The sequence below is a fragment of the Pteropus vampyrus genome, unplaced genomic scaffold (assembly GCF_000151845.1).
Source record: "Pteropus vampyrus isolate Shadow unplaced genomic scaffold, Pvam_2.0 Scaffold48, whole genome shotgun sequence".
In the NCBI taxonomy this organism is placed as follows: domain Eukaryota; kingdom Metazoa; phylum Chordata; class Mammalia; order Chiroptera; family Pteropodidae; genus Pteropus; species Pteropus vampyrus.
In genome coordinates, this window is record NW_011888829.1 from 1,543,451 (window position 1) to 1,555,823 (window position 12,373).

The 12,373-nt window shown below is 49.0% G+C and overlaps 1 protein-coding gene across 1 annotated transcript in view; it reads right to left on the reverse strand.

The window, feature by feature from the left end:
• The window catches only part of TBXAS1 (thromboxane A synthase 1), a 143,366-nt gene that overhangs the window by 5,198 nt on the left and 125,795 nt on the right, over positions 1 to 12,373 (reverse strand). The window contains 1 exon segment of the mRNA XM_023530283.1: positions 2,150 to 2,299. Coding sequence (XP_023386051.1) covers positions 2,150 to 2,299 — 150 coding nt within the window.

Here is a 12,373-nt window from a genome sequence, read left to right on the forward strand (position 1 = left end):
AACTATATTAGAGGAGATAAAATTATTACACTAATTACCATTATCCCGTTTCTGCTTATAAAAGAAGTTAAGAGCAACCGACAGCTCCTTGCAGCATCGATCGCTCTGTTATGAGCCTTCGATATAAGAACCGGGAACGTGGAAGACCAGGGCTGTGGGACCCCCATCCAGATCCTAAGTCGCTCATGTAGTTAGCACGTGCTTGGAGCTGGTAGCAAAACACCAGTGCTCAAGTCACAACAGGCATGGGGGGCCTCTGATGGGTGCAGCCTCAGTCCCAGAGGGATCAAACAAGGCTGTCCCCTGACACCCCTTCTTCTTCATCTTTATCAGAAGTAGCTGGGACCTGGATGCGAGACCCCCTAAAAGCCGTATAACTGGGCCTTCCCTTCCATACATGGTTGGGCTAGACTAGGCTGCATAAAAGGCCAGAAAAATCTGCTGAATTATACTGCATAGGATCCTGGATTCTGAACATTAATAATAACTCAACAAGAATTGTTACCTTTTCTGTGGGGCTGTTTTTTATCTCATTGTTACTCACTACACTCCTGTGGGGCAGGCGAGGCAGGTGTGTGTGTCCACTCAACACCCAGGAGACAGAAGCACAGAGCAGGACAGGATTTACTCAAGATCACACAGCAAACTAAGGGCCGGGCCCAGGCTGCCTTAACTTTCTGTCTAGACCCGTTCTGTCATTAAACGGAGCACTGGCACTACATGTGACTTGTTGAGAGATTTTTAACACATTCATCCAGATCCTCTAGTTTCTGTCCTGCCCTCAGGTGAGATCGCCAGCATGCTGGTTCCCCAGAGCAGTGACTTTCCTGACTTCCTCGTACACAGCGCTGTTGATAAAGAGTCAGTAAGAGAATTGGCCACAGCGTTTTGGTGCTGAAAAGAGCCTGATGGCTTTGTCACTCAGCACGTCATCTATTCAAGGTCTCATGTGATGAGTTCGTGATTGAGTTTAGATCCAGGAAATGATGTGTCTTTGATGAGTTTATACACTTCCCTCCCACTGGCCAACACGACTGTTGAGCTCAGCTGGGTTCACTTGGGCCAGGAGCCGCAGCACCGAGGCGAGCCCGACCCTGCTTCCTGGCCATCTCCGGGGCCCCATAAAGGCTTCTTTCCTTTCAACAGCCTTTGTTCTGTTTTCTCCCTGAATGTCTTACTTTGAATTTCACTTTAATGTGTAGAGCGGCTGCCCACAATTCCCTTGGAAGGAAGCCGGAGATAAATCATTAAAAAATGAAGACTGGGTACAGTTTGCGGCTCCCCCAGATCAGGCAAAGCCCATAGATTCAGTCTTAACACTGGCGTTAGGAGAAGGTGCAAGCTGCCAGGACGCGGCTCCCAGACCGGGAGACAGAAACCACGTGTGCTTGAGAACCGGCGGTTGGATGCACGCCCTGGAATCCTCTGCATTTGCTCTGGGTCTGAACATTTGGACAATATCTACAAACACACTCTCTAGTGATGTTTTTCGGTTTGGAATATAATTTTAAGATACCTTCAAATAGTCCACATTGTCTCTTTTAAAATGGCGAAAGGTATCTCCGTATGCTTTATGTGGTATATTAATCCGTAGATGTGCCGGTGGGATTTATGAGATGCAGTTAAATGCTTTGTGTTGTTTCTGTTTCTAGAGCCTGAAATCTGGCCACTGTTTTACCCTCGAAGGACCTGAGAATCGGAGTTAAGACCCCATGCTTCATGAGATGCCTCATTTAGGGGGAGTTTGGAAAAAAAAAAAAAAGAAAGCAGAAGACCTGATTCCCGCTCTCAAGGCACCGACAGGTTGGTGTGGCTGGATGGGCCTTGGAGATGTGTTGTGGAGAGGTTGAAATGTGTCCAAGGATATAACGCGCAGCACTATTACCATGGAAAGAGCTGGGGGGCGGGGCAGGGAGGGACAGGGGTGCTGTGGCTGGGTGGGGCCGCCTGGCGTGGTGAGTCTTGGGCTGCAGCTCTGAGGATGGGATGGACGTGGGTTATTGGGGAGCAGGAAGGCGCATCCCAGGCCTTGGAGGGCTCCCTGGAGTGTCAGCTCCAAGGACACGGGTTTTATATGTGGCCGATTTCCTAGTGCTTGGCACAGAGCCGATGCTCAATGAACAGTTGCTGAATGAATGAATAAATGGACAGGGGGAATGGATGGCAAAAGCCGGGGTGTGGGGTGAGGTGCGGGGCTGCGGGCTTACCTGAAAGCTGGCGGGTACATCCTCAAGGTCTCTGCGATCACCATGTCCAGGTAGGGCAGGCCTTCCTGGAGGCTGCAGAGCTCGGGGGTCGCCTGATGGAGGGGTCATGACAAGGGAAGAGCGTGGAGTTAGACCGAGTCACACACCCTTCTGTCTTTTCCATTAACCTTAGAGTCCTGCTCCAGTTTTAGCAGATACTTAAATGAGAACCTCACAAAATCAACAACAGTGGTCACTACCCACGATGCATTCGATTAGCGTGTTGCATATTCTCTTGTGCAAAATATTCTGTTGTGCTTGTTTCATGGTGCTGTGTGTTCCTGAGAACAAGCAGGCCCGGCCTGGGAGCTGGGGGTCTTTGAGAGTCATGGAGAAGTTGGGTAGTAAAACACGGCTGGCAATCATTGGCAGCTGACGACGTGGCAGGCTGCGCATTGTAAAGACACGGCCTTGTTTGATCCTCCCAGCACACCATCCAGACCCTGTTCTCCCTTCTCTTAGACGAGGAAACTGAGGCTCAGAGAGGTGGTCACGCACGTGGTAATCGGTACATTGTAAAGTTAAAAGACAAATAGTGAAATAGCAAAAGAAAGAAAAAGTTAGCAACATTTATGAAGGATCGACAGCAACAAAAACCAAAGACCTACGAAACCTGGCAAGAAGAGAAACTCAGCAGAAAAAAGAACAAAACTCTTAAGAATATGAAGGGGCAAAACACAGAAGAAATACGCCTTGTCCGGATAAGTAATACAAATTAAAACAATGAGAATCCATTTGTCACCCATCAGGTTAGGAAAAGTTGGGAAATATCGATTAGATGCCAGGGGGTGAAGGTGTGGAGACAGCCGTACCCTATGTTGGGGACCCCGGCATCCTCTGGATGACATCCACTGGAGTGACACTGTACCCCTCTGGCCCTCCCCCTGGAAGGAAATGGCGTCCTTCGAGGACCCGCTGCACGGAGCGTGCCCTGGCCACAGAGCTGTAAAGATCTCTGCAGGTTCGCAGGCTGCTGTGGATTTGGGGGTGGTAGGCCCATGGGAAGGGCGAAGCCTAGCTCAGCTCCCTGGACCCTGTCCCAGACAGGGCCACATGTGCGGGCCGGTGGGAGGGTCCCTGGGCACCGGCGAAGGTGACTCCCCTAGCCTATCCAGTGTCCCCACACCCGAGGGAGTGCCCCTTGGGGGAGCCTACCGCTCCCTTTCTTTCTCCCTCCTATTTTCAATAGTTGGGTTTGTGTTCGTCTTTTCTGGCCCATGAGTCACAAAATACAAAGTGTGTCATTTCAGTGATTCTACATCTGAGTTAAATGCTCTGATATATTACATTGTAAAGTGGCATTGCATGATATAAAGATGAATGGAAAAATCCATGCGAATACTGTCAAATTTAGATGTTTCTTTACGTAGAATGACAGTAAATAGAAAATAAAAAGCACTGTGACAAGTTAAGACTTCAGAAAAAGAGCCTCTATGTATACCGTTAATGGCACTTGTCCTGCTTTTTGAATAAGAGGTGCCATATTTTCATTCTGCATTGGGCCCAACAAATTATAGAGTTGGCCATGCTGGCCGTGGTTGATTGGCCCAGGGGCCTCTGACCCAAGGGGACCAGTCTGGGAATTTGGATTTGGGGCCGAGAAAAAGGAGATTTTCTCCAGCAGATCAAAGCTGGACAAGGGCGAGTCATGATCTACTGGTGGCCACTTTCTGCCTGTGGACAAATGGGCAGAGCACACCAGCTGGCTGTGAGAAAGAAAGAAGAAATGAATTCGACGTGCAGAGAGAAGCAGAGGCCAAGGACAGAGAGTGACCATTTCCTGGTGTTGCCTAGAGGTCCAGTTCCCACTTGCCGCTTGGTCCCTTCCATCAATTTCTCATTTGGGGCCTAAGTTAGCAACAACGGAATTCTGTTACCTGCAACCGAAGGAGTCTTAACACATGCAGAAATGTAAAAAAGAAAAAACGAATAATGAGAAGAAACGGTGGTACCACGCGCCGAAATATAGAACTATATCTCGCAAGCAAAAAGACACCACAGTATGGGGGCAATGTCGCTAACGGGTGAATGGTATTGGTTCAGCAAACAAAATCGTATGGCTTGGAAGCTGTCAGCATTCGAAAGAAAACGTTTTAAGATCAGCTGAGAGAAATTTGTATCGTCAAGTCAAAGTCTTCATTTATTCTTTTCTTGGATGAACTGTTGATTGTGCTTCTAAGCTTTTGGCTCAAGATACACATGTAGACATCAGCTTGGTCCAGCCATTCTTCCCGTGACCGAACATTAGATGCCACAGGATGGCTTTTAATATATATGAACGCTGGGCCCTGTCCCCCAGGGAATTGATTGTTGATCTGAGGGGGGCCTGGGCATCAGATCTGTTTTCAAAGCAGGCCCCGCCCCCCCACCCCCCGGAGGTTCTAATGTGAAGCTGGAGCGTTGTGACCACTGTGTTAGTCTTCTGTCTGTCTGTGACCTACCCCAGTGATGCCCTCTGCTGGAGGCATGAATGAGTGAGGTGGAGAGAGGCACAGGCTTCCACGTCTTAACCAAACCCGGGCGAGGCAGCACAATTCAAGTCCCTGTCCCACTTATAGATGGGGAGAACTCTCTTTCCGCAAAATTGAGGACAAAGAGGTCCTGAGCCAGTTCTGCCAGCAGAGGGCAGCAAGCGTATGGCAAATGGGGACTCCCCATGAGGCTGGGCCCCTACTCAGAATCGCAAACCCAAAAGGACCATAGAACTCATGAACCCAAATTCTTCATCATAGAGATGAGAAAAACGAGACCCAGAGAGGAAAGCCTGTGAATCTCAAGTCACACCAATAGAATTTGGAGTACAAAACCCAGGTTTTCTCCACCTGCCCACTGCGTGTCAGATCCTGGGCAAGGCTCTGGGGATCCGAAAACGGTTAAGTCTCTGTTCCACGGAGAAACAGACTTCCAAGCAAATCATTCCACTGAACGTGGAATGTATGATAGAATGGGCTTAGGAATGGGACATATAGTTCATTCATTTACTTTGGGAGCTCATTCATTTGCTTATTCATCGCACAGAGATTTGGTACATACTATGGACCAGGCGCTGTACTAGGCACAGGGACATCAGAGTGACATCACCCAGTGACCCTTCCTGCCCTCTTGGAGCTCACAGTCTATCTCAGGATGCAAACCAGTGGTGAAGGTTATAGAGTGGCGAGCCCAGGAGCTGTGGCAGAACAGACAAGGGACACATGCCCCAGCATTTGGGGTCAGGGAAGCCGCCAGGAGGGAGCAGTGTCTAAACTGAGATCTTATGATGAATGAGAGTAAGCCAGTGAAAAGTGGGTAGACTCGTTTGGATGCTGGTTCAAAGAAACCAATCTGAAAAAAAAAAAAATCATGAGCCAATCACAGGACCTTGAACCCTGAGAGGATATTTGACGAGCTCAGGAAATTACAGTCCATTTTGTTTTTAGTGTGATGATGGTGTGGTAATCATGTTTTAGAAAAGAGCCTTTTTCTTTTAGAGCTACATGCTGAAGTATTTACAGATGACATGATGTCTGGGATTTTTTTTTTTTTTAAATGGGAGTGAGGAAGGGTGGGGAAAAACATGAAACTCGAGTGGCCGGAAGCTGACACTTGTTGAAGCTGGGTGATGGGTACACGGGTTCACGCGGTGATTCTTCCAATTCGCGTAGGTTAGAGTTTTCCTTCATAAAAAGCTAAAGCATTAAATAGAAATTTAAACAACAGCGTGTGGAACAGCCTATGCAAGGCTCTGAGATACGTGAAAGCATTTAAAATGGTTGCGTCAGGCCGGCTTAGCGGGAGAGGTGCCGCTCTGAGCTGCATTTTGGGGGACAGATGGCCGTTCTCCAGGCACAGAGGCAGACAGGCCTCCCGTGCAGGGCACTGATCAAGTCAGTGAAATGTGGTGGGTGTGGTACGTGGTGGTGGAGGGCTGTCAAGTAGAAACAAAACCGAAAAGATAGTTACGCTCTCTGGGTGCTGCGTATTTTTCTTTGCCTTTTAGAGAAAGCTAACAAAGAAAACGACGTCGTGGGGGTAGAATTCATTTCAGGTGAAAGGGAGAGGAAGGGGAGCTCAGTCAGGGAAGGTCTCTGCCGTGTTAGGACGGGCTGGCCGGCTCACCCCAAATGTCTGAAACAGAAGCAGCTTCCTTGCAGGCAGGAGGCTGGGAGCTCCGGGCTGAGCTTTCCGGCCCAGCCTGTCCTGTGCTGTCACCCGGGGCACACTCAGGCCCTCCCTCTGTCCTGGTGACAGAGGGTCTGCTTGTCCTGGGATGTCAAGAGCACTTGGGGAGTCTGAGCAGAACGTTCTCTAATTTCAAGCCAGGAAGCACGTTAAGTGTCTGTGCTTACAAAACATAATATTAAAAAGTGGTCCCCACGGCTTCTCACTGACTCCCGTTGCATGGGCCAAATTACTCCGAATTAGAATCGGGAGGACTCTTAAAATCCACCCGTCCTGCCTCGCACCCAGCGAGGCTGCCCATACAGCCTCTCTCCCTGACCTTGGCCGTGCCTTGGAGCAGTCGCCAGGTCCTGCCCTGGGTTCCATCCTGGATCCATCACCCATCAGCCATGGCCTTGGGCCAGTCGCCAAGGCAACATCAATATGTCACCTGGTCTGTAAGTTGGGCTTATGATGATTCTCCACCCATGTCGCAGGGCAGGACAAATGAGACAGTGAAGTTGAAAGGTCTCTGGAAACTGTAATGTATCAAACAAGCAGATAACACTTCTGTTTGAATATATTCAGTGGCAGGGAGTTAATTTCATCATAAGGCTCTCTGTCGTATGTATTAAACCCCTCTATGATGACGTGTCAAGGAAGAAGGCAATTCTAAAATTCGATGGAATTTCTTTCAGCTGGGGCTTATTCCATAAAATAAGTAACTGTGCCCTTAGAAGTTTGAAAATAAATATTAACTATTTGCTAATATTTAATATTGGGAAATAGTGATTTAATATTTAATTATTAAATATGGGGAAAAGTAGATATTAAAAAAGTAAACTGATTTTTTGCCTCATGGTTTACAGTCTCAACCCAGAGTTCTTTCATTTTCAGGGAGACTGTTTCATCTATATTTGATTTTCAATGGGCAGTAACTTCTAATTTTATTTCTAAGATTCTTGGCCTCTTAGTCTTTCTGTCATATAGTTTATGATCTATAAATCAATATTTAAATGCAATAGATAAACATGATGGTTAAGGGCACTCCGTGGAAAATCCATTGATAAATTCTTTAAATAGGAAAAAATACTGCTCTCTCCTATTAATCTCACTTTGCTACATTTAGATTTTTATGTGCCATTTTCTCTGAGAACTAGACACACACACACGCGCACGTCCTAAGTCACTCACACGTACACACGCACCACAGATATGATGCGGGGTATAAATGAGAAAAACAAAAATGTCCTTGCTTTCGAAAAGATTTTTCCTAGAGATTCAGGGACCTAATAGAAAAATTAACATTTCCCTATTTTGCTAAAGGAAATAGAAGTGGGGGCGGCTTCAGTTTTGTTCCTCCCAAGCGGTAGCAACGGCAGCATCAAATGGTATTGATAAGCACGCACCGTGAATGCCGGACGTCGTGTGTTATAAAGCGGGCTGAATCATGCCAGCCCTTGCCCTCCAGAAGCAGGGGACTTGAAATCCCTTACAACATGGCATTTTAGCACAGGGGACAGCCATGGGCAATACAGCCACATGAAGAGTAAAGATTTCCATCTACTCTGATTCTCCAGGGGACATAAGACCATCATGTGAACCCAAACCTTGGAAAATGTGGTGACTCTGGCTTTGCCCCTTGCCCACCAACCCGGAAGGAAAGCCCCCGCCTTCCCACCAGTCTCCAGGGTGAGCGCTGAGTCCTGAGGGCGAGGCCTGAGCACGGGCCAGGCTCCTCACTGTCCGGCTCTCTAAACCAGCTCTGGCTTTTTGGCTTTGCGATTCCATAGATGTGTCCGAGTGAGCCGTCTCCGGCTTAGCGGGAGAAGAAATGGGGGACGGGGGTTACGAGGGGGGCAGGGACCCTTCCGTCAACATCGCTCTAGCCAAGGCCCAGAAAGTCCTACCTGCTCGTTTAAAGAATTTGGCAGATTTGGATGTCGACGTGCATCCATACCTCAGAAACAGTCATGAGAAGAATGTATGTAGCATCTATTTATATCCACTTTAAAAGGAAAGAGACAGAACCCACCTCACATAAACACGTGGATTATTCCAGGTGCTCTACTCCGAGCCTAGGCCATTAAGGGATTAGGGGAGAAGCTGTCATGAACAAACATAAACCAGGCCGTGTGTGTGCAAACACACACACACTCGCGCGCACACACACGTCCTTATGGTGTCAGCCGTCACCACCACGGTCCTGGGTAGAGCTTTATTTAGAGTGCTGACCCTTTGCAGGAATTCCTGTTCCCGGAGATCTAGGATAATAACAGCGCTCCGCCTCCTCCCTTATTCTACTGCCTACCAAAGGATTTTTGCACGCATTCTGTCGTTACACATGCACTGTGGGGTAGGTAGGGCCGTTTTTGTCGCCTGTCTTATAGATGAGAAAACAGATTCCGAGAGGTCTGTGGCTCGTCCAAGGTCACACAGCTAGGAAATGGCAGAGTCGGAACTAAACGCAAATGTTCGGGCTCTGAGGATTTTCCATCGTGCCACGCTGCCTAACCATCCTTCCCACCTCCTTCCCGCTCTCCTTCCCCCTTCCCACCTCCCTCGCTTCTTCCCTTTCCTGGTGTACGTTTTGTGGAAAAATAATATGCCTACAGAAGAACGTAACGCAAACAAAAATGTGTAGAGCTCAGTGAATTTTCACAAAGTAAGCATTCCCTTGTGACCAGCATCCAGATCAAGACGCAGAGGGTTTCCAGCACTGCGAAGCGCCCCGTGCCCCCTGCCCGTCACAGCCCCCCACGGGGATAGCCGTCCTCCTGACTTCCGACACGAGAGATGACTTGTGCCTCTGGAACTTTTTGTATAAACGGGCTACCCGGTGCGTAGGCTTTCACATCGCCTTCTTGTGTTCGGTTCTGTGCCTTTGAGATCCACCCGTGGAGTGGTGCCGAGATGCAGCGTGTCCGTTCCCCTGGTCGTGGGGACATCTGTGCCTCCTTTCAACTGTGGATGGACGTTTGGGTTGTTCCTAGTTTGGGGGTCGTTATGAGTGAAGCTGAACATTCTTGTGTGGCTTCTGGTGCAGCTATCTACACGTTTCTGTCGGGCATGTATATATGGAGAGATATATACATATCTAGGAGTGGAATTGCTGGTTTAAAAGCGAAGCGAATGTTCAGCTCGAGTAGGTATTTTGAAGAGTTTTACAAATCGGTTGTCCATACGGCCTGAAACTTGAATCGTGAATCAGTTGAGAAGCAGCTTGTTAACATCTCGGTCCCCTCTATTTACTCACTGAGGGTCCCTCCCCGCCTCCCCCCGCCTGCCCCCTCCCCCCGGTGTGCTGCAGTCTGACCGCTGTCACTGTTCCAGGAAAAGGCTGAGAGAAAAAAGGTATTTTCAGAGCTGATTTATTTATTCCTATAGTGTGTGTACATGGTGTGTGTGTGTGTGGGGGGGACAAATACGATAGATCTAATTCCCTAATTTAAAAATTTTGTCCCAATTGTCAGACACGAGCACTCATAAGCATAAAACACATTCTACAATCAAGTAGATTCGAGTTTTTTTTCCATTATCTGATGTTTTGTAATATTCAGGATTCCGTTCTTTCTATTAGCATGAAATAACCCCTAAGTTAATGATGGTTAAGTCATCCAGCCACTTTCTCTGCGTGGGGGAGAGAGCGTCTCGCAGAGAGCATCTCGCGTTTAAGTCGCAGAGAAATTCTTTGAGTTCACTCTCTCCCCAGGCGGACACTGAGTACCTGACGTGGGGGGGTGGGGTGGAGAGGAGGTGATGCGCCTCCATATCATGTAGCTGGTTATGTATTTGGGAAACCATTTACTCGTTCATTCAAAGATTTATTAGTATGGTAATCGGGAGTCACTGAAGGGTTTTGATGAGTGGAGGTAACATACTGAAAATGGTATTTTGAGATCTGACGATGACGTGTAGGACAGATAGTCGGAAGAGCTGGGAAACGGGGCAGGAGGACAGGAGACCGTTGCAATAGTCCAGGCAGAAGCGACGAGCTCCCGTTACAGGGGCAGTTGTCACGACAGGCAGCGGGGTTGAAAGAGAGAAGCAATACCAGCAGTGATTCTCCATCTCGGTTGCCCTCTTCCGATGCCAGGGCCTCACCCCGGAATACTTGGTTTGGGGAGCAGGAATTGGTATTGTTCTGAAAGCTCCCCAGGATGTAGAATCATTGTAAGGAGGGAAAGCTCGTCAGGGGAGGTGAGTCTTTAGACATAAGGGATCAGGGAGTAAGAGATGAAAGCGGTACCCAGATTTCATTCCTGATAGAAACAGGACCAATCCAGGTGGGGCATCCTCTTCCAGGAGGAGCTTGGTGAGGTTGCGTTGGGGGCCCCAGGGAAGGTGGTGTCCAGTTCAGTCCACAGAGGTGGATGAGTCTCTGGGATGGAGGGAGGAAGAACTGGAAGGACTGCCCAGAGAAAAGTGGCAGACAGACTGGGAAGGAAGGGGCACTAGACAGCGTCCCTGATCTCTTGGATATGGCCCAGGAGATGAGAACTAGGCAAGGCCGTTGCATCGGTCAGCCGCGGGACGGGGTGCGGCCGAAGCCAGCATCAGGAGGAGTAAAGGGCCCGCAGGGAGAGAGGACATGGGGCGAGTGGGAGTGAGGGGGGACGGACGCACCCCTTCTACTGGGCAGACAGAGCCAACTGCGGGGACGCATGAGGGTGCCATCACATGGCTGAGCAGCAGGCATGTGACAAAAACGATGTGCTGCTCCTGCAGTTACTGAGGGCGGACTCAAGCCCGATGGTAAGTTCTAGAGAGAAAGGTCTTGACTCGACATAGGGAAGGGTTTTCAAATGACTAGGACCTAACGAGTGACCCGGGCGAGCCCCATGTCCACTGGAGATTTCCAGAAGCTGTTATTAAGGCCTGAAGAGTTCCCTGTGGGGTATTCAAGGATCCCTCGCCAGCAGGAAGTGGACGATGGTGATCCCAGAGTGCCTCCCATCTGTGATGGTCTGACCCATCCCCCCCCGTCTCCCAGGGACAGCCTGTGACAGGGACAGATCCCGGACCCCTGGGCCAGGCCAAGACAATGTGGCAGGAAGGCGGGGCGTGATCAGCTTGCTCTGTTGACCCCCCCACCAGCCCCCCGCATTCCCATTCTCCTGTCTGTGTGCTTCTCATTGATAATTCAGCCCAAAAGCCGGAGCCCAGGTCACTTACTGTTTGGGAAATGGTAAACAAAGATAAGAGCTGTAAGCACTGGAATTTTTCTTTTTCATCTACTGGGCCTAAAAGCAACGGCATGTTAAATTCAGAGGGCTGCTTCCAGACCCCTCCCCGCCCTCCCGGCTCCTGCTTCCTCCTCAGCACCCAGTGCTCAGAGCCAGGCCTCGCTGACCACTGAATCCGAAATGTGTCTGTAAAGCCTAGGAATCTTTAGAGGCTGCCTGCCTGGATGTTTATAAAAATGTATCATCTCAGGGCCTGGGAGAAAATAACCATTTCCTCTGAGAGCCGGCTCTGCTCACCACTCCAGCAGCAGCCATCTCTACCCAAATATTTACCCAAATATTTACCCAAACTCCCTGCCCGGGCAGGACAGGGCAAGGCAGGGCCGAGGAGCTTCCGTCTCATCCTCTTAGGGGGTGAGATGGGGAGTAACCGCGTTTTCAGCGGACCACCTTACGATTTATTTACAAAGGTCTCCCTCATGTCTGGGAATCTATAATTGAACAGCTCTCTTTTCTATGTAGGTTAATTCCCTTTGCAACCAACTCCAGGAACCCGCAGAAATCCTTTTGTTGGCCTGGAATGCTGTTGTATTGAATATTGTTGGAAATAAACGAGCCATTGTCTGGGCTGAGAATTTTCTAGTTAGAGAGGCATCTCCACTGTGATGCGATTTATTGTAGCGGGGGTTTGGGGTTTGTCGTTTTTTTTTCCTAAGCTCATTTTAAATTCCCCATCGCCTGCTCGGTCCCTTTCCACGTCTTAAGATAGAAGTGGGGAGGGCAAGCTAAAAAAAAAAAAAA